General features: G+C 46.9%; 1 protein-coding gene and 1 long non-coding RNA gene across 2 annotated transcripts in view; one reads left to right on the forward strand and one right to left on the reverse strand.

The window, feature by feature from the left end:
• Positions 1–11,907, reverse strand: part of LOC143924804 (uncharacterized) — a 28,435-nt gene extending 16,528 nt beyond the window's left edge. The window contains exon 1 of the long non-coding RNA XR_013261914.1: positions 11,809–11,907. This is a non-coding gene — a long non-coding RNA (uncharacterized LOC143924804). The remainder of the gene's footprint in view (positions 1–11,808) is intronic.
• A 32-nt stretch (positions 11,908–11,939) lies between these two features.
• Positions 11,940–22,714, forward strand: part of TRAP1 (TNF receptor associated protein 1) — a 29,586-nt gene continuing 18,811 nt past the window's right edge. Inside the window, exons 1-2 of the mRNA XM_077449268.1 lie at positions 11,940–12,071; positions 19,550–19,720. Of these exons, the coding sequence (XP_077305394.1) occupies positions 11,978–12,071; positions 19,550–19,720 (265 nt within the window). The 5' untranslated portion in view covers positions 11,940–11,977. The remainder of the gene's footprint in view (positions 12,072–19,549; positions 19,721–22,714) is intronic.

Raw genomic sequence — 22,714 nt, forward strand, 5'->3', positions numbered from 1 at the left:
ACACACACACACACACACACACACACACACACACACACACACACACACACACACACACACACGGGGACGCTGGAGGGAGGACACACACACACACACGGATGCTGGAGGGAGGACACACACACACACACACACAGGGGGACGCTGGAGGGAGGACGCACACACACACACACACACAGGAACGCTGGAGGGAGGACGCACACACACACACACACACACACACACGGATGCTGGAGGGAGGACACACACACACACACACAGGGGGACGCTGGAGGGAGGACGCGCACACACACACGGGAACGCTGGAGGGAGGACACACACACACGGGAACGCTGGAGGGAGGACGCGCACACACACAGGGGGGCGCTGGAGGGAGGACACGCACACACACACACACACACACACACACACACACACACACGCTGGAGGGAGGATGCACGCGCACACACACACACACACACACACGTCGCTGAAGGGGAAGGACGCGCACACACACACAGGGGGACGCTGGAGGGGAGGACGCGCGCACACACACACAGGGGGACGCTGGAGGGGAGGACGCGCACACACAGGGGGACGCTGGAGGGAGGACGCGCACACACACAGGGGGACGCTGGAGGGGAGGACGCGCACACACACAGGGGGACGCTGGAGGGGAGGACGCGCACACACACAGGGGGACGCTGGAGGGGAGGACGCGCACACACACAGGGGGACGCTGGAGGGGAGGACGCGCACACACACAGGGGGACGCTGGAGGGGAGGACGCGCACACACACAGGGGGACGCTGGAGGGGAGGACGCGCACACACACAGGGGGACGCTGGAGGGGAGGACGCGCACACACACAGGGGGACGCTGGAGGGGAGGACGCGCACACACACAGGGGGACGCTGGAGGGGAGGACGCGCACACACACAGGGGGACGCTGGAGGGGAGGACGCGCACACACACAGGGGGACGCTGGAGGGGAGGACGCGCACACACACAGGGGGACGCTGGAGGGGAGGACGCGCACACACACAGGGGGACGCTGGAGGGGAGGACGCGCACACACACAGGGGGACGCTGGAGGGAGGACACACACACGTATGCTGGAGGGAGGACGCACACACACAGGGGTGCGCTGGAGGGAGGACGCACACACACAGGGGGGCGCTGGAGGGAGAGCGCGCGCACGCACACACAGGGGGACGCTGGAGGGAGGACACACACACACACACACACACACACGGGGGCGCTGGAGGGAGGACGCGCACACACACAGGGGGCGCTGGAAGGAGGACGCGCACACACACAGGGGGCGCTGGAGAGAGGACGCGCACACACACAGGGGGCGCTGGAGGGAGGACGCGCGCGCACACACACGGGGCGCTGGAGGGAGGACGCGCGCACACACACACAGGGGGACGCTGGAGGGAGGACGCGCGCACACACACACACACACACACGCACACAGGGGGGGCGCTGGAGGGAGGACGCACACACACACACACACACACACACACACACACACACACACACACACACACACAGGGGGGCGCTGGAGGGAGGACGCGCACACACACAGGGGGCGCGCACACACACAGGGGGCGCTGGAAGGAGGACGCGCACACACACAGGGGGCGCTGGAGGGAGGACGCGCACACACACAGGGGGCGCTGGAGGGAGGACGCGCACACACACAGGGGGCGCTGGAGGGAGGACGCGCGCGCGCACACACACGGGGCGCTGGAGGGAGGACGCGCGCGCACACACACACACACACAGGGGGACGCTGGAGGGAGGGAGGGAGGACGGACACACACACACACACACACACACACACACACACACAGGGGCACGCTGGAGGGAGGACGCGCGCACACACACGCACACACACGGGGGTGCTGGAGGGAGGGCGCACGCACGCACACACACACACACACGCTGGAGGGAGGACACACACACAGAGGCACACGGGAATTTAAAATTAGGAGGCAGCCAGTGACACATACTGGCGCCCCCCTAAATCTCGCGCCAGGGGCCACAGCACCCCCTACACCCCCCACGCTACGCCACTGCCTACAGGTAAGCCTTAAGCTAGGCTTACCTGTAGGTCAAAGTGGTCTGTAAGGGTTTACAACCACTTTAAAAATACTGAAATTTGAATTTTGAGATTTTTTTTTACTTTTGGAAAAGCCAGTAAAAACTCAGCTGTGCCAGTAAATTTTGGGTGCTTCATCACATTGAAGTTTGATAGGTTGGCAACACTGAAACCTGAACAGGTGGCCCCCCTAAGTGGAGTCCATGCCTCCATGGGTCAAGGCTGTTTTGGGAGAAAATCCTATTCAACATTAGGTGGGTGGTCATATTGTTATGGCTGATTGTTGTATATAAGGCCAGTACACAAAAGGTAAAATCCACACCGACAATGTACTGAAGGCCGATCACACTACATAACACTGACATTTCCAGGGTGTGAATCAGGGTGACTAACACACACTAGTATATTACAAAAAGCACAGGGCCTTGAAAAAGTATTCATTCTCCTTGAAATTTTCCACATTTTGTCACATTACAACCAAAAACATAAATTCATACATCCCAACTTTTTGAGATAGGAATGAGGGACACCTATCAGCAAAAGTATGCAGGCATAGGACATCTGTAAATCACAGCCACGCCCCCCAAAGTTAGCAACACGCCCCTAGGACACACTTAACCCCTACACTGCCAGTGTCATTTACACAGGAATCAGTAGATTTGTATAGCACTGATTGCTGTATAAATGACAATGGTCCCAAAAAATGTCTGATGTGCCCGCCATAATGTCGCAGTCATGATAAAAATCGATGATCGCCGCCATTTAAAAAAATAAATATATATATACCGTATTTATCGGGGTATAACACGCACCGGCGTATAACACGCACCCCAAGTTTAGGAGGGAAGTTTAAGGAAAAAAAAAAACTTACATTTAAATGCCCGTCAATGCAGCCTTATCAGTGTGCATCTGCAGCCTTGTCCATCATTGCAGAATGATCAGTGTCATTTGCAGCTTGTCCAGCGCTGTTTGCAGCCTTGCAGAGTGTCTTTTGCAGCTTGCCAGTGTCATTTCTAGCTCGCCCAGCGCCGTTTGCAGCCTTCCATGTTTAAATATCCCGCCGCCGAGACAGACCGAGCGAGCGCCGCCGAAAAATACCGAGCGCCACCGAAAAAGACCCAGCCGTCTGCTCGGCTCCGCTCGTAGTCCCGCCTCCCTGCTGTTTCTGGAGCGAGCGCTGCCGAAAAAGACCGAGCCGACTCTACTGTGTATTCGGCTTGGCTCGGCTCGCAGTCCCGCCCAGTATTGGCGGGACTGCAAGCCAAGCCGAGTATACAGTAGAGTCGGCTCAGTCTTTTTCGGCAGCGCTCGCAGAAACAGCAGGGAGGCAGGACTACGAGCGGAGCCGAGCAGACGGCTCGGTCTTTTTCTGCGCCACTCGGTATCTTTCGGCGGCGCTCGGTATTTTTGCCTCACAGACAGTGGGGATCGGCGTATAACACGCACCCACGACTTTCCCCCGATTTTAAGGGGGAAAAAGTGCGTGTTATACGCCGATAAATACGGTATTAATAAAAATGCCATAAAACAACTACCCCCTATTTTGTAAACGCTATAACTTTTGCGCAAACCAAACAACATTCGCTTATAGTGATTTTCTTTACCAAAAATATGTAGAAGAATACGTATCGGCCTAAACTGAGGGAAAAATATTTTTTTTATATATTTTTGGGGGATATTATAGCAAAAAGTAAAAAATATAATGCGTTTTTTTTCAAAATGGACACTCTTTTTTGTTTATAGCGCAAAAAATAAAAACCGCAGAGGTGATCAAATACCACCAAAAGAAAACGGAAAATTCCTATCAAAATACTTACCGTAATTTTCCTTTCCTGATGGACTCCATGGCAGCAACGTGTGGGTTAAGTCCCGCCTCCACTACCCTATAGGACACTACTCCCATAAATCCTTGCTCCCTGCCCATGGCCGTGTTCGATAACTAGCCTACTCCAGCCATTTTGGGAGGGAACTCCTGCTGCCATGGAGTCCATCAGGAAAGGAAAATTACGGTAAGTATTTTGATAGGAATTTTCCGTTTTCCTGACAGACTCCATGGCAGCAACGTGTGGGAAATAACTCGCCAAACACACTCGGGTGGGCAAAAATGCTGAACAAAAATTTATTTAACACTGTCCACCGACAGCACCTTTAAACCAAAATCAACGGAAGATAAACTGGCAGGTTCGACACAGTAGTGAGCCATAAATGTATGAATGGATGACCAAGAGGCAGCCCTGCAGATAACCTCAGGAGCCACATGACGTGAAGCTGCCCAAGAAGTAGAGAGACTTCTCGTGGAATGTGCCGTAACCGCCTCAGGAGGAGCCAAGCCCTTCTCTTTATAAGCCCACTGGATCGCCTGAACCACCCACGTGGAGATGAATCTGACCGAAGCCCTAAGGCCTTTGCTTTGACCATGAAAAAGAACAAAAAGATAATCTGATTGCCGGAAAGAAGCTGTCGCCTCCAGGTATCGTTTCAGAATAACTCCCATGTCGAGAGGATGAAGATCCTGACTCCCAGCAGAATTAAAGGTAGGAAGAGTAATATCCTGATTTTCGTGGAAGACTGAGGTAACCTTTGGATTCGACCCCAGCATTGGCACTAGGACCACTCTGTCAGGGAAAAATGTGAGGAAAGGTTCCTTTGATCCTAAAGACTGAATCTCAGAGACTCTCTTTGCTGAGGATATGGCTACCAAAAAAGATGTCATTAGGGACAATTCTTTGACTGAAAGTGTTCTGTTCAGTTGTGAGAAGAAGTCGAGAACCAGTGGTAAATCCCACTTGGGGAATCTAGGTTTCCTCTGTGGTCTAAGTCTAATTGCTCCTTTAAAAAATTGCTGAACCAAGGGATGTTTAGCCCAGGATACTCCAGAGAAGGCCGAAATTGCCGAGACTTGTACACGAAGAGCGCTGACAGATAGGGGAATGTCTAGTCCGGACTGTAAGAAACCCAAAACATCCTGAACCGTCAAATTACCATTGGAGCAAGACCTGGAAGACAAGTGACTTGTGAATCTAGACCAAATCCTCTCATACACCTGGTTGGTACTTTTCCTCCTTGCACTCATGAGAGTAGGAATGGCCTCCTTTGGACAACCCAGAGCCTCTAACCTTCCCCTCTCAAAAACCAGACCCTCAGACATAGATGGGCCGGGCAGGGATGGAGCTTCGAGCCCTGGGATAGAAGATCGGGTCTGAGAGGTAAGGGAATCGGATCTCTGACACTGAGGAGCATTAGAAGCGGAAACCATGGCCTGTTGGGCCAATAAGGTATTACAGCTATCACCTCTACTGCTTCTGATTTGAGTCTCCGCAGGAACTGTAGAATAATAGGAGTCGGAGGAAAGGCGTAAGCTTTGTTGAACCACCATCGATCCGTCAGAGCATCCACTCCGTAGGCCTGAGGATCCCGAAACCTGGAATAATACCTTGCCAGTTTCTTGTTGCAAGGGGAGGCAAATAGGTCGACCTCTGGGGAGAACCACAACATTAGAATCCACCTGAAAACTTCTTCGTGAAGGGACCATTCGTTGTTGTCCAGACTGACTTGAGACAGAAAGTCCGCTTGGACGTTCTGCGTTCCTGGAACATAAGTTGCTGTAATGTTGACCAGGTTCTTCTGAGCCCAAGACATGATTGGCTCTACCTCCTGAAGAAGGGACAGACTCCGAGTACCTCCTTGTCTCCTTATATATGCCACTGCTGTTGTGTTGTCTAGTCTGAGTAGAACCGAGGTTCCTGAGACCAGATGACGAAAGGCTAGGAGCGCCTGGAAGACTGCCCTTAATTCTAGAATATTCGACACCATCCTCCTGGAAGGGAAGTCCCAGGTGCCTTGTGCTACTTCCGTCAAACAGTGTGCGCCCCAGCCCCTGTTGCTGGCATCCGAAGTCATTGTTATCCATGAGATGGGGAGAATGGAATGACAATTGAATAGGTTCTCCTTCCGAAGCCACCAGGGCAGATAGATTCTCATTGAAGATGTGATCCGGATAGGTTGAGTCTTGTCGCCTAGCCATTGGTGAAGAAACCCTTTTTGGAACGGTCTCATCTTCCATTGGGCCCACTTCACCATTGGATTTGTGGCCACCATAGTGCCAATAATTCTCAGGCACTGAAGAGCCGGGAGATGGGAGGCTGAGAGGGCCGGACGAATTCTGTCCCGAATTACCGCTACTTTCTCTTCGGGTAATGAGGTGGTACCCTTCACTGTGTTGAAGAGTGCGCCTAGGAATACAAGAGACTGGGAAGGAATTAACTGACTCTTTTCTAGATTCAGGATCCAACCGAATTCTTGAAGAGTGGAGATAACCTGATCCTTGTGCAATAACAGACGGTCTCTGTCCTGGGCTAGCAGCAGAAGATCGTCCAAATAGTGGTGAAGACGAAATCCCTTGGTTCTCAATAGAGCCACTACGGCCAACAACACCTTTGAAAACACTCGGGGGGACGTTGAAAGCCCGAACAGGAGACATACGAACTGAAGATGTAGTTTTCCTACTGAAAATCGCAGAAACTGCTGAAAATCTTCTGCCACAGGGACATGAAAGTAAGCGTCCTTTAGGTCTATTGAAATCATCCAGTCGCCTGACTGGACTGACTGTTGTATTGTTGACAAGGTTTCCATCTTGAACCTTTCCTTTTTGATAAAACGATTCAGATGTGTAAGGTCTATGACTGGCCTCCAAGAACCGTTTTTCTTTTGGACCATAAAAAGAGGAGAATAAATTCCTCTCCCTCGTTGATCGTCTGGCACGGGTACGGCAGCGCCTTGAGCCAATAAAGATTTCACGTAGGCCAACAAGATCTGCCTTTTTTTCTTCTGAGGCCGGAAAGGAGGTGGGAATATACTTTGGTCTTGGGGACCTGCTGAAGGTCCAAGAATGGCCTGAAGAGACCGTTGACGGTCCAGAAGTCCTGGATTGAGGCCGCCCAGACATGCCGAAAATGTAGAAGACGAGCCCCCACCTGGCCTATCTGAGCGGGCCCAATCTCAAAAAGATTTGGTTGGTTCCCTCTCTCCTGTCGCACTGCTCTTGGCGGATTTCTTAAAGGAGGACTGCCTTGACTTCCATGATCTGGAATATTCCCGACCCGGTCTATAGCTACGGGCCTCCCTGGCCTGCTCTTGATATTGCTTTTTAGGAAAAAATCTCCTCTGGCTTTTTAAACGTCTATCCTGAGGAAGAAACCCCGACTTACCACCAGTGGCCCGGGTTATGGCATTATCCAATTTATTTCCAAAAAGGGAAGAACCCTCGAAAGGGATATGGCACCACACCTGTTTAGACGCTGGATCAGCCAGCCAGGGACGGAGCCAAAGGGCCCGTTTGGCGGTTACAGCTGAAAGCATAACCCGAGACACTAGGCGGATGATGTCAATCGAAGCCTCCCCCAGAAAAGCCGATGCAAGCCGTAACTCCTGGATAGGAGAGTTTTTAGCGACTTCATCCGAAATGTTTCTGAGGGTATCATCCACACCGTCCGTCCAGACTTCCATGGCCTTGGACATTGCCGCTAAAGCCAATGCTGGCTTGCATGCCATACCAGCAGTGAGGTAGACTCTCTTTAAATCGGAATCAATCCGCCTATCTGAGGCATCCTTGAATGAAACTGTATCTTCCAATGGAAGGGTCACATGTTTTACTAGTCTCATCACCGCTGCATCTACGAGTGGAGCTGATTCCAGATACTTGACCTCATCCTCCTTAAAGGGATATAACCTTAGGACTTTTGAGAGCATACTATTCTTTTTCTCAACTTTACTCCATTCATCCGTGATGACCTCACCAAGTTCAGACAGGAATGGAAAGTTAAGACGCTTCCTTTTTAAGTTGCTTAAAATACTTCCTCTGTTTGGAAGGATTAGCCACCTCATCTTCCCAGTTCAAAGCCTCTCTGATAGCCTTCACCAAGGGGGAAAGTAAGGCAAAGTCAAACCCCACACAGGGACTATCTTCCTCAGATTCACTGTCTGATGCAGCAGCTGAAGGGTGGCTTGTTAGAGAGGACTCCCAGAGCTCTTGAGCATGCGACTCCCTGACTGGTGACTGAGGTGATTCTGACTGAGCCACAGGGGTCTGACTGGCCCCGATCCCCTTGAGGGATTCTTTCACCACTTTTTCCACAAGGGATCTTAGTTGCTGGTCCGTACCCCCTCTCTCACTAGAGGCTTTGGAAAAGCAGAGGTCACACAGGGATTTCCCAATAGGAACTTGTGATCTGCATCCCCAGCAAGTATTCATAACTGAGCGGCTGGAATGAGCCCTGGAGGAGCGAGATCGATCCTCGCTACGGCGCCCGGATCTTGAGGGTGAGCCGTGTTGTTTAGACTTAGAATATGAATGCCGGTGGTAAGACTTAGAAGAATCGCTTCCTCTATGCGTTGAGCTGCGTTGCTGTTGTGATCTAGATGGGTTAAGACAGAGATAGAAGAGACATACAGATAAGGAAAGATAACAGACTGACTAATACCGGACCCCCCCCCCCCCACTTCCCCCCCCCCCCACTTCCCCCCCAGACAGTACCTATTATGAGAGGGCTGGCCACATACAGGTGGTGGTGAGTCCATATCTCTAGGGGTTTCCATAAATGCTGCAAAGATATATAAGTAAGGCTGAGAGCACCATACACACACACGCTCATCCCCTTCTTCCCAGAAGGCCACCTACCTCCACAGAAAAAATCCTGGACAAGGGGAAGTCACGTAATAACCTGCAAGCATTCCCAAAGCTTGTAGGCTATTTTCTATGTTTAAATAGGGCGCCTTAGTGACGTCATCACCGCGTCCTGTGCGCCGCTACTGCGCATGCGCGAAAAGCGTCATTTTGCCGCTATCACGCATGCGCGAACCAAGCCTCGATCCTGTGCCGTACTCGCGCATGCGCAGAATGAACGTATCTAACGAAAACCAGGAAGTGAGCGGTGGCTGGAACGCAGGCTAATCCAGCCGCCATGCCTATACCCACATACATGGACACACAAAAAACGAACGAAAATGAAGGAAGAGGCAAGGAACAAACACAAACTGCTGCCATGAAAAAGAGGAACAATCTTACCGCTCCCACACGATCTTCTCCAGGCCGAAGGTAAGAACAATACATCCCGGACTTCTCAGGGCAAAATAGGTCACCTGCTATTTAGCTGGGCTATCCGACCGAATGCGCAGCCTGCCTGCCAGTGGCTAGGCTCCTGGCTTCCTCCAGCGCTTATATCCAATGCCCACTCCATACCCCGCTAGTAGCTAGGGCTTAACGGAGTCATGCGACAATTCCATCCACAGTCGCTATTCGGCCAAACCAACAACGGAACCGTGTGGGAGCAATCTTCAGGTAGAAAGACCGTAATGGGTCCTGCGGAGGAGGACAAAAAAAGAACACGGCCATGGGCAGGGAGCAAAGATTTATGGGAGTAGTGTCCTATAGGGTAGTGGAGGCGGGACTTAACCCACACATTGCTGCCATGGAGTCTGTCAGGAAAGCTCTATTTGTGAGAAAAAAAAAGGATGTCAATTTTGTTTGGGAGCCACGTCGCACACCTGCGCAATTGTCAGTTAAAGCAACACAGTGCCGAATCGCAAAAAGTGCTCTGGTCAGGAAGGGGGTAAATTCTTCCGGGGCTGAAGTGGTTAAGCCCACAAGTGCTTTTTTTCACCACTACTATTCCTTTATGTTGGCTTTTGGAATTCACAAATGCAGCAATTTAGAATTCGGATGAAAAGGTTTAGAGCTGGAAAACTTTTTGACAGATAAAAAGTGCATTTTATATAAATCAGACCAAAATGAGGGACAAATGAGAAGGAATGAGGGACGGAGGGACAGTCCCTCCAAATCAGGGAGCTATGTAAATGTATTTTATTGGGATTTTATGCGATATGTGCCACTTTGTGTTGATCTAATTATGAAGTGGAAGGGAAATGATGAATGACCTCAACCCCATATGACACCTTTGGGATGAATTAGAGCCGAGACTGCGAGCCAGGCCTTCTCATCCCACATCGGTGTCTGACCTCACAAATGCTCTTCTGGAAGAATGGTCAAACATTCCCATAGACACACTCCTAAACCTTGTCGACAGCCTTCCCAGAAGAGGTGAAGCTGTTAGAGCTGCAAAGGGTGGGTCAACTCAATGGTATGCCATTAAAGTTCATGTGTGTGTAAAGGCAGGAATCTCAATACAGTGCCTTGAAAAAGTATTCACACCCCTTGAAATTTTCCACATTTTGTCATGTTACAACCAAAAACAAATGTATTTTATTGGTATTTTATGTGATAGAACAACACAAAGAGGCACATAATTCTGAAGTGGAAGGAAAATTATAAATGGTTTTCAAAATGTTTTACAAATAAATATCTGAAAAGTGTGGTGTTCATTTGTATTCAGCCCCCTTTACTCTGAAACCCATAACTAATAATTATTGAGATTTTATGTGATAGACCAACACAAAGGGGCACATAATTGTAAAGTGGAAGGAAAATTATTGAAAAAAAATGATGAAAATGATTTTCAATTTTTTTTTTACAAATACATATGTGAAAAGTGTGGCATGCATTTGTATTCAGCCCCCTTTACTGTGAGACCCCCAACTAAAATCGTAGTAGAACCAATTGCCTTCAGAAGTCACCTAATTATTAAATAGAGTCTACCTGTGTGGAACTTAAACTCAGTATAAATACAGCTGTCCCGTGAAGCCCTCAGAGGTTTGTTAGAGAACCTTAGTGAACAAACAGCATCATGAAGGCCAAGGTACACACCAGACAGGTCAGGGATAACGTTGTGGAGACATTTAAAGCAGGGTTAGGTTATAAAAAAAAAAAAAATATCCATAGGTATGAACATCTCACGGAGCACTGTTCAATCCATCATCCGAAAATGGAAAGAGTATGGCACAACTGCAAACCTACCAAGACATGGCCGTCCATCTAAACTGACAGTCCAGGCAAGGAGAGCATTAAAGTGCTTGTATACCCGCTATGAATCTTTTTTTTAAAACAAAAAAAACCTGTAAGGCAAATGCAAAACTGTCTCTCTTTTTTTGTTTATAACACAAACAATAAAAACATTTCTTACTGTGGGGAGAGAGAGAGATTGATTCTGGATCACTAGGAGCAGCAGGTCTCTCTCACCTCCCCTGTCATGTTTACATTGGCAGATTTACATTGGCAGATCCCCGTTCTGCCTCTGTGAGGAAGGATCACCAGTGGGCGGCGGACATAGAATCCACCGGATCCACGTGTGCCCCCCCCCTGCAGCAGGAGCTCCTACAAGATCACATGCACAGAATGATGTACAGGTAAGTCTTTTTGCACAGCTGAGCTGCCTTGCCGCAGTATATCTGCGGTGGGCAGTCGGCATGTGGTTAAAGTGTATTTGTTCCCAAAAAATTGCTTTTAAAAGTCCGCTGTGCAAGTACAGTGTGATGTAAAATATTACAACGCCCGCCATTTTATTCTCTAGGGTCTCTACTAAAAAAAAAATATATATATATATATAATGTTTTGGGGGTTCTAAGTTTCTAGCAACAAAAAAAACTAATTTTATCTTGTAAACAGCAAGTGTCAGAAAGGGGCTTGGTCTTATTGTGGTGACAGAAGAGTTGGCGGCAAATTACAAACATTTCCAGGGACAAATGAGAGCTGAATCTGTCCTTTGTACACAGGGATATCAATGAGACTTTATTTTTATGAATGCATTGTGTTTATTCCACGTATACATACTTACTGTCCAGTCAATGTTACCACTAGGCGTCCTTTTGCTGTACCTCACCAAGCTGAAGCTGCATGACATTGACACCGCTGGGGGTGGGTCACACGCTCGCACCCCGCCGACATCACGGAGGCGCCGAGTCGCACGCAGATGACGTCAGCCACGTGACCGGCACACAAGCAACATGGCGGCTGCAGCTCTGCTGAGAGGGAACCTGAGCCGGGTGCTGAGAGCCTGGGGCCGGCCCGGGGCCCTCGTGTCGGCGCGGAGCTCTGGCGGTGAGTCGTCTGACGTCACGACCGTCGCTGTCATGACGTCAAATGTCCATTTAAACAAGGAGGAGCCGGGCTGGGACACCCACGTGGTGCCTAAGTCCTGTCACCTGGGGAGGGGGGACGGCGCCTCTGTGTCAAGCCAGGCGTGGAAAGCTGGGATCTATAGTTCTACAACATGCAGGCTGTCATAGATGGGGGACTTCCACAGGCGCTGACCTTGGGACTCTCCTTTCAATGACTCCTCCGCCCCAAAGTGATATTTCACTTAAACAAGCAGTGTCCATCAGTCTCACTCCTCCCCCTGCTGCCAATGCGGTTTCCACAATGATAATGGTAAACAGGACAAATAGGGTGAATCTCTCTGATGAGGACACAGACGGCAATAAAAACCTGACAGGGGTTCTAATCCCTCTCCACTCCATCCAAAATAAAGTTTTAGCTTTAAAGTGGTTGTAAACCCTTACAACCAACTTTGACCTACAGGTAAGCCTAGATTAAGGCTTACCCTTGGGTCCAAGAAATATCTCCTAAACCTACATGGTTTAGGAGATATTCGGCGAAAGACAGGCCCCGCTGTCTATGGCGCATGCGCCGTAGAGAGCGGCGCACTGAGCGCGCCACGGTCAACGGCGATATGCCGCGAGTGGCAGCTCGCATTCGCGGGAGTGACGGCTTCACTGAATGACAGCGGCGGAGCAGCGAGACCCACCGAGAAGATGGATGCGCCGGACTACAGGGGACATCGGTGACTTCGCTGGCTCCTGTGTCAGTTAAGTGACACATAATGGACTACTATGCAATGCATAGTAGTCCATTATGCTTTACCTTTGCAGGGAATGAAAGAGGAAGTAAACCCATCAGGGTTTACTTCCTCTTTAATAACACTTTAAAAAGTCTTTTTTTTTTTTGCCACCTGTGCCTCATTGGGGAGATTCCCATCACTTCCTGTCTTATAGAGCAGTGGTCATCAACTCTGTCCTCAGGGCCCACTAACAGGCCAGGTTTGCAGGATAACTGAAATCCATCACAGGTGATAACATTTGCTGCTCAGTGATTGCAGTATTCTAGTCTGCGTCTCCCCAAGGTAATACATGAAATCTGGCCTGTTAGGTGGGCCCTGAGGACAGGGTTGATGACCACTGCTATATAGACTCAACAGGAAGCAAAAAGATTTCTTTCCACATTTCGGGAAATTCCCTCCTAGACAGTTGTCACAGGAACAAGTTTCCCCCCCCCCCGGACGATTCCCCCTCTATTTCTGTATCAATGACAACTCTATATTTTTTTTGTTCTCGTTCTTATACCCGGTGACCTTGGTTATACAAGTAAAGGCGCAAAAGATCTAAAACCATATATATCCCATATGCATCTTGTGGTTGTGCTAAATACGCATACTACTATTATGGCAAATTTTTTGGTGAGGGGGGGGTTTGGAGCTCCACATTAACCACTTCAACTCTGGAAGGATTTACCCCCTTCCTGACCAGAGCACTTTTTGCGATTCAGCACTGCGTCGCTTTAACTGACAATTGCGCGGTCGTGTGGTGTGGATCCCAAAGAAAATTGATGTCCTTTTTTTCCCCACAAATAGAGCTTTCTTTTGGTGGTATTTGATCACCCCTGTGTTTTTATTTTTTGCTCTGTAACCAAAAAAAGAGCACCAATTTTGAAAAAAAAACATTATTTTTTACTTTTTGCTATAATAAATATTCCCCAAAAATATATAAAAAAAATATTTTTTCCTCGGTTTAGGCCAATACGTATGCTTCTACATATTTTTGTTAAAAAAAAAAATTGAAATAAAAAATCGCAATAAGTGTTTATTGATTGGTTTGTGCAAAAGTTATAGCAAGTACAAAATGGGAGATAGTTTTATGGCATTTTTATTAATATTTTTTTTTTTTTACTAGTAATGGCGGTGATCAGCGATATATATATATATATATATATATATATATATATATATATATATATATATATATATATATATATATATATATTTTTTTTTTTTTAATCATGACTGCGACATTATTACGGACACATCGGACAATTTTGACACATTTTTGGGACCATTGGCATTAATACAGCTACCGATGCTATAAAATTGCATTGATTACTGTAAAAATGTCACTGGCAGTGAAGGGGTTAACCACTAGGGGGTGGGGAGGGATTAAGTGTGTCCTAGGGGAGTGTTTATATCTGGGGGATGGGCTGTGTTTGACATGACACTGATCGCTGCTCCAGATGACAGGGAGCAGACGATCAGTGTCCTGTCATTAGCCAGAACGGGGAGATGCTTTTTACATCGGCATCTCCCTGTTCTTCAGCTACGTGATACGATCGCGGGTATCCCCATGGCGATCGAGTCAGGCATGGTCATGGAGCTTGCGGCAGGCGCATGCATGGCGGGAAATTCAAAGTAATGTACGGGTACATAACTTTGCCCAGCCGTGCCATTCTGCTGACATATATTTGCTGACAGCGGTCGGCAAGTGGTTAACAGGGGTACAGACAGCAATACAATTGTGTCAGGAGTTCCAACCCTTCATTACTCTATACAAATCTAAAAATAAATTGACTGACTCCATATTTTAATATTCATTTCATTGTGATTATCTTTGTACCTTTAACGCATGCTGCTTTATGGCTTGTTTTTTTTTTGTGTTGGGTACATTAAAACTAAGCGGAAACAAAAAACAAACAAAAGTGTGTGTGAAAGTGTTGGCACTATATAAATCCTGTATGTTAAATAAATATACATATATCCACTCACCAGCCACTTTATTAGGCTAAAGCTGGCCTTACACTGGTGGTCTTTATTTTGAAAACTATGTTCAATTCTCTGTTGCTAATCAGCCAATCACATGGCAGCAACTCAATGCATTTAGGCATCTAGACATGGTGAAGACAACTTGGTGAAGTTCAAACGGAGCATCAGAATGGGGGAAAAAAGGGGATTTAAGTGACTTTAAACGTGGCTTGGTTGTTGGTGCCAGACGGGCTGATCTGAATATTTCAAAACACGTTGATCTACTGGGATTTTCACACACAACCATCTCTACGGTTTACAGAGAATTTTCAGACAAAGAGAAAATATCCAGTGAGCAGCAGTCGTGTGGATGAAAATGCCTTGTTGACATCAGAGGAGAATGGGAAAACTGGTTTGAGATAATAGAAGGGCAACAGTAACTCAAATAGCCACTTGTTACACCAGGGTATGCTAAGGCTACAATTCGCACAGGATCACCAAATTGGACAATAGAAATTGGAAAACTATTGCCTGGTCTGATGGATCTCGATTTCAGCTGCGACATTCAGTTGGTCGGGTTAGAATTTGATGTAAACAACATGAAAACATGGATCCATCCTGCCTTGTATCAACGGTTCAGGCTGGTGGTGTAATGGTGGGGGTTTAACCACTTCAGCCCTGGAAGATTTGGCTGCTGAATGACCAGGCCATTTTTTGCGATTTGGCACTGCGTCACTTTAACTGACAAGTGCGCAGTCATGTGATGCTGTACCCAAACAAAATTGATGTCCTTTTTTCCCACAAATAGAGCTTTCTTTGGTGGTATTTGATCACCTCTGCGGTTTTAATTTTTTTGCACTATAAACAAAAGAAGAGTGACGATTTTGAAAAAAAAGCAATATTTTTTATTTTTTGCTAAAATAAATATCCCAATTAAAAAAAATAATAATAATTTTTCCTCAGTTTAGGCTGATATGTATTCTACATCCTTTTGTTAAAAAAAATTGCGTATATTGATTGGTTTGCTCAAAAAAGTTATAGCGTGTACAAAATAGGGGATAGATTTATGGCATTTTTTTTTTTTACTAGTAATGGCAGGGATCTGCGATTTTTATCGGGACTGCAATATTACGACAGACACTTCAGACACTTTTGACACATTTTTGGGACCAGTGACAATTATACAGCGATCAGTGCTATAAAAATGCACGCATTACTGTATAAATGTCACTGGCAGTTAAGGGGTTAACACTAGCGGCCGATTAAGGGGTTAACTGTCCCCTAGGTGTGTTCTAACTGTAGGGTGGATGGGACTGACTAGGAGAGATGACAGATCGGTGTTCATAATAAGTATGAATACACGATCAGTCTCCTGTCCCCTGAGAAAACCAGGATCTGTGTGTGTCACGAGCGATCGCGGGTGCCCGGCAGTCATAGTGCCCACCAGGCACTCGTATCAGCTTCAGCGGCGAGCCACGCTCCCCAAGTGGTCAAAAGGCAAACCAACATAAGGTAACGTCGTTGCCCAGGGGAGCCAACCTGTAGTAAAACTTTGGAATTTTGGCGGCTTGTCCGGAAGCAGTGAAAAACCACAGCCTACCGGAGTATTGTTGCTGACCATGCCCATCCCTTTATGACTACAGTGTACCCATCTACTGATGGCTCCTTCCAGCAGGATAATGCACCATGTCACAAAGCTCCAATCATCTCACCATTGGTTACCTGAACATGACAATGAGGTCACTGTACTCCAGTGGCCTCCACAGTCACCAGATTTCAATCCAATAGAGCATATTTGGTATTTGGAGGAACGGGGGATTCGCATCATGGATGTACAGTCGACAAATCTGCAGCAACTGCGTGATGCCATCATGCCACTATGGACCAAAATCTCTGAGGAATGTTTCCAACACCTTGTTGAATCTATGCCATGAAGAATTAAAGCAGTTCTGAAGGCAAAATGGGGTCCAACCCGGTACTAGCAAGGTGTACCAAATAAAGTGACCGGTGTGTGTATAGTGCTATAGTCAATATGTTATTGATTGATTGATAACACAACCAGTTAATTGATCTGTATTACACTCGGTAGTCAGACACAAGCAGATTTTTGATCAGAGACAATCGCTAAAAAGCTGCCGCAGCCTGTCGACTTGCCAATGTCTAAATAAATCAAAAGATCACTAAATTGATTAAATGGAGGGTCTGTGGTTTACAAATCTTATTTAGTTCAATAATTTTAGCTGCATAGAATGATTGATTTAGGGCTCATTCACACATATGGCCAGGGGCAGTAAAATAGGGTAGTATTTCCGCCCCTCGATGTTCACATGTGGTTTGGTGTCATTTGGGAACTGTGAAAACAGTGTCTGTGTCCGTTATTGGTAACTGATTGATCTTTATATTTTTACAATGGTCTTCTGGTGTCGGTGATTTTTGCCAAACTGCAAACAGGCAATTTGTAATGTGTAAGAATTCCTCTCGTTATGAGGAGTGACCCCTAATTATCAATAGGGGTCATCCTGGTGTTTGCTGTTGAACAAGAGGAGTTAAGCTGGAGGTTGTGTAATCCCGATTTAATGTTTTGTTCTTAATATGGTAAAAAAGATATGCAAAAGTAGACGTGTGCATGTATGTTGGATTGATCAGAATAATCAGACATTGGTCCAGTAAGGTATCTGATATGTACATATTGCTTCACTGCTGCACACTGACCCCTCCAGTCAGGACAAGGTCAGAGAAGTTACAACATAGTAACTGGCATACATCTACCTTCCACAGACTGCTTGTTGTGGATCTTTCATCATTTCTGCATACCTGCCTTTAACCCCTTCCCGCCCACCTTGGTGTCCTTTTACACAGTTTGGAGCATTTGGGGGGCAGGAAGGATTCGGTGATCACGGTCACAGTGGTCAGATGGTTAGAAGTCGGTTCAGCCAGCTACTGATTTGTAGCCCGGACCTAGAGCTGTCAGCAACAGCTCAACCTTTGTGTTGAGAGCGAGCTTTCAGCATATAAACAATGGCCGCCCAGTGGCGCATATGTTCAGGATGTGGGTTTAAAAACCCCACCCTTTTACCTTTTACACATACAGTATCTGTTAGACGGTCTTGGCCAGTAGTGAGGTGCAGGAGGGCACAGTGGTAGCTGCAACTTAAAGCGGTATTAAAGCCTTAACTAAAAAATGTAATATATTGTAGCTTACCAATCATTTGATGTAGTTGCTGCATTGGTTCCCTTTTTTTTCCCTCTGCAAGTAACACACATCCATGTATTAAGAGTACTCCTACTCTGGATGAAGGAGCAGTGGGAGCACATTTGGATGGCAGCATTGTCAGTCTGAGGGACAGGAGTGTTAGAAGTACCAACAGAGTTAAATACACTGACAAATTAAAGCTTAACTCCAACTACCGTATATACTCGAGTATAGGCCGACCCGAATATAAGCCGAGGCCCCCAATTTACCCCCAAAAAAACTGGCAAACTTATTGACTCGTGTATAAGCCGAGGGTGAGACATGCCTGTCCATCCCTGTGTGTGTGTCCGTCCATCCCTGTGTGTCCGTCCATCCCTGTGTGTCCGTCCATCCATCCCTGTGTGTGTGTGTGTCCATCCATCCATCCATCCCTGTGTGTGTGTGTCTCCATCCATCCATCCATCCATCCCTGTGTGTGTGTGTCTCCATCCATCCATCCATCCATCCATCCATCCATCCCTGTGTGTGTGTGTCTCCATCCATCCATCCATCCATCCATCCATCCCTGTGTGTGTGTGTATCCATCCATCCCTGTGTGTGTGTGTCTCCATCCATCCATCCGTGTGTGTGTGTGTGTGTGTGTGTGTGTGTGTGTGTGTGTGTGTGTGTGTCCAGCCTACCTGTGTCCCGAGCCTTTGTCCCGAGCCTCCGTCCCGTGTCGTGCCTTGCCTTCGTCCCGTCCCGTCCCGTCCCGTCCTGTCCCGTGCCGTGCCTTGCCTTGCCTCCGTCCCGTGCCCTCTTCGTCGGCGGCCATTGTAAAATTCAAAAGCCGCGCCTCCTCCTTCGCCTGTGATAGGCGGAACACTGAATTTCCCAGCAGGCTGTGTTCCGCCTATCACGGACGTCGTATCATCCTCGTCCGTAGTACGAGGATGAGACGACGCCCGTGATAGGCGGAACACAGGCTGCTGGGAAATTCAGTGTTCCGCCTATCACAGGCGAAGGCGGAGCCGGAGGCGCGGCTTTTGAATCATAGAATGGCCGCTGTCTGTCTGCTCGACACGCTGATCGAGCGGGCAGACAGCGATGACTCGAGTATAAGCCGAGGGGGGCACTTTCAGCCTCAAAAAAGAGGCTGAAAATCTCGGCTTATACTCGAGTATATACGGTAATACTTAGTTACAGCCAACAGTTTTGTTTTCATTTTGGGGTTAGTGCTTTACACACAGAAATAAAAGCTGTTAATTTAAACACCCCTGTCAGTGGTGAATAGTCTGTCTCTGTCAGAAACCATGAATCAGACTGAGATAGAAGTACAGTTAAATCACACTCAACGGGTATTTTTCTGTACAGGTATCACTTTTTTTTTTTTTTTTAAGAGGCAAAACATGGGGAAATGGGCATGTATTGTTGAGATGTATTTAACATACAATTTAATAAAGTATTGAAATGGCAAGGAGTTAACAAAGTAACATTTAACATAATGAATATCCATTTTGTGCATGAATTAAAATGAGTGACTGCTTGTTTTTCCCCTAGGCTATATCCACAGATGCCATCCATCTACCTGGCATTCATTGTCCTCTTCCAGAAACAGTCTTTGCTCCCTCAGTGCCACAGCCTTCCGAAGATACAGCACACAGACTGCAGAGAGCAAGGAGGAGGAACCACCTATACATACAATCATTTCTGACACTGAGAGTGTGCAAGGTAACAAGCCCTATCTCTTGTATAGCTAACTAACTAAATTTACAAAATATAGTGTTTATCGGGTATCTGAAGGAAGAACAGTCTGATATCTACTGCACAGAAATGCTATGAATTAGAAAGGTGTTCAATAAACACAATCCTCTAGACACAAAGCTTAAAGCGATTGAAAAGGCACAATGTTTGTTCAAGCGATTGAAAAGGCACAATTTTTTTCCTATAAAAATAATAAACATGTTATACTTACCTACTCTGTTGCAGTGGTTTTGTGTAGAGCAGCCCAGATCCTCCTCGGGTACCTCTTTGGCTCTCTTGGCCCCTCCCTCCTATTTAGTGCTCCCACAGCAAGCAGCTTGTTATGAGGGCACCCAAGTCATGGCTCCCTGTGTCCATTCCGACACGGAGCCCCGACCTGGCCCTGCACAATTTCTTCTGTGATTAGTTAGCTAACTTTGACAACAGCGGGAGCCAATGGCGCCACTGCTGTGTCTAGGTCCACAGGCCATGTAACTGCCTCTGTGTAGTTCATGCCTATCTGCAGTGACATTAATATGTTTCCTCTCTTTACAATGGGGAGTGACAGGCTGCTGAGGTGATCAGTCGCTCACACCCATCCATTCCTGTATAAGTTGAATGGACTCCATCACAGCATACTCGGAGGCGCTGGGAACTTTTAGACTTGCTAGTGTAGTCAGATAAAGGAAAAGTTCAAACAACCTCAACAGCTCTGGCGAGGTGGCTCCCACACAGCAAAGCTTCCCTCAGTGGGCACTCAACAATTACTCAAAACATAGAAATACAATAAAGAATTGCAGACCAACATCAGATAAAAAAAAGTCCAAGATAATTTGAGGTCCAATAACTATTCAGATTATTACAAAAAATCGAGTAACATTCCGTAGTATTAAAACCGTGTACACATTTACAATAAAATCCAGCTAAATGCTAGGGAGAACAAATACAGCAATAAACAATGAGAAACTCAAATGTACCTGCAAGTAAAGTACGGAAAACACAAGCTTTTCTGTGTAGTATTATAATAACCACAAATGTTCTTATGTGGGGTACACCAATAGCACAATTAGCAAACAAAGCTCAACTAAATTTAACCAAAGGGAAAACAAATATGCAGCTTAGCTGCTATATTTAAAAAAACAGTCAACCAATTAACATAAATGACCAGCTAGCAAACGATATAGTCGAAAACAAAAAGGAGGGTAAAGAAAAAAGAATAACCAGGGGGAGCGGGAACAATCCCTGCACTGAGAGAAATAAAACAACCTCCAGGGAGGATCCAGTTCCCGTAAGCGTCCAAAAATGGTCAAGCAGGATTAAGAAAGGTATATCTAATTCAATGGGAAACTAATGGCAGGAAGTTGTCGGAATCGCTGTAGGCCTTCCAGCAAGTCTATGTAGTACGAACTGACACAGCAAGAATATTTTAATTGTTGTTCTAAAAACAGCCAAATGTGTTTTGAGCACCACACCAGTGACAAAAAACAGGGACATCACAGATCTATATTAGAACCAGTATTATGAAGAAACGACCTGACAGCAGATGCAGAGCAGCAATGGGTTGAATGACCGCTCATGAGACCCCCAGTCCCAGTCTTTTCAGCCAATTCACATCTGCATGACTTGATTGACAGTCATGCAAATGTGAGAGGAAACTGAGTAAACTAAGCTCTTTGTCACAGCCCATCCATAATTCCACCCACGCCTTGCCTCCTGCTTGAGTTTGGCTTTAAAACACATGGAATGGCAAAAAAATGTTTTAGCCTCCTCCCTTTTCTTTCCTTCACTTCCCCACACACATACACTCTCCATTAATCTGATATGATTCCCCCCGCAAAAAAAAAATCGTTTGAGCCTCTTCTTTATTCCACCCTCCCACCCATTATCTCTTTTAACCGGTTAAGTGTTTAACCAGGGACTATAGCACTGCCAGCCCTACATTGTAGGCTGGTGACATAGATTCATTCCAGTGAACTACACCTCCCGGCATAGCATAGGCCAGTGCTGTCATGGGAGAAGGTCTAGGCTTGTTCTTTACAATCTTTTTGCTTTCAAGTAAGTACAGAAGAGCTGTTGGTTAGCAAAAGGGTATGGTATGCGTGGGTTTCTTCACTTTGGAAGGTGTTAGCCCTTGTACACACGGCTGGACATTCCGACGGAAAATGTCCGATCGGTCCGTGTTGTCGGATAATCCGACCGTGTGTGGGCTCCATCGGACTGTTTCCGTCGGAATATCCGACCGACAAAGTTTTAGAGCTGGGCTGTAAAATTTTCCGACATGATCCGAACAGACTTTGTCCGATCGTTTGTAGAGAATTCCGATCGGACAAAGTGCCACGCATGCTCAGATCAAATTCCTAGACCAAAGCTATTGGCTACTAGCCTCAACATAGTCCCCTCGTAACGAAATAACATCATCACGTTCTGAACGATCGGATTTTCCGACAACTTTGTCCGACCGTGTGTATGCAACACCAGTTTTGGACAAAATCCGTCGGATTTGGTTGTCGGAATGTTCGACCGTGTGTACAAGGGCTTAGAGAACACCCATTTGAAGCAATTCATATGTAACCATGAGCTTTTTTTCACCAATCATTTAGAACTAATAAGACTAACAAGGACTGATCACCAGCAAAGGAAAGGGATTGGGAGAAACTGTGTATTCAAATGCAATAATAGACACCAATTCAGGCATGTCTGAGGCCATGTGTTTGCTTTTAGTTATAGTGATTTTGTACTTTTTAGAATAAAGTTCTGTCAGAATATTACATAAAATGATTCATTTACTGCAAGAAGCCATTGATTGAGTCACTTTAGACTTTTAAATAAGTAATTGCTTAGTTTTGTTCCCTATAAAAATAACAAACGTGTTATACTTCCCTGCTCTTTTGCAGTGGATTTTCACAGAGCTGCCCTGATCCTCCTCTTCTCGGGTCCTTCTTCTGTGATCCTGACCTCCTCCTGTTCAGTGCCCCCACATCA

Source organism: Lithobates pipiens, unplaced genomic scaffold, assembly GCF_037356315.1.
Source record: "Lithobates pipiens isolate NorthernLeopardFrog02 unplaced genomic scaffold, aLitPip1_a1.2 Scaffold_22, whole genome shotgun sequence".
Lineage (NCBI taxonomy): Eukaryota > Metazoa > Chordata > Amphibia > Anura > Ranidae > Lithobates > Lithobates pipiens.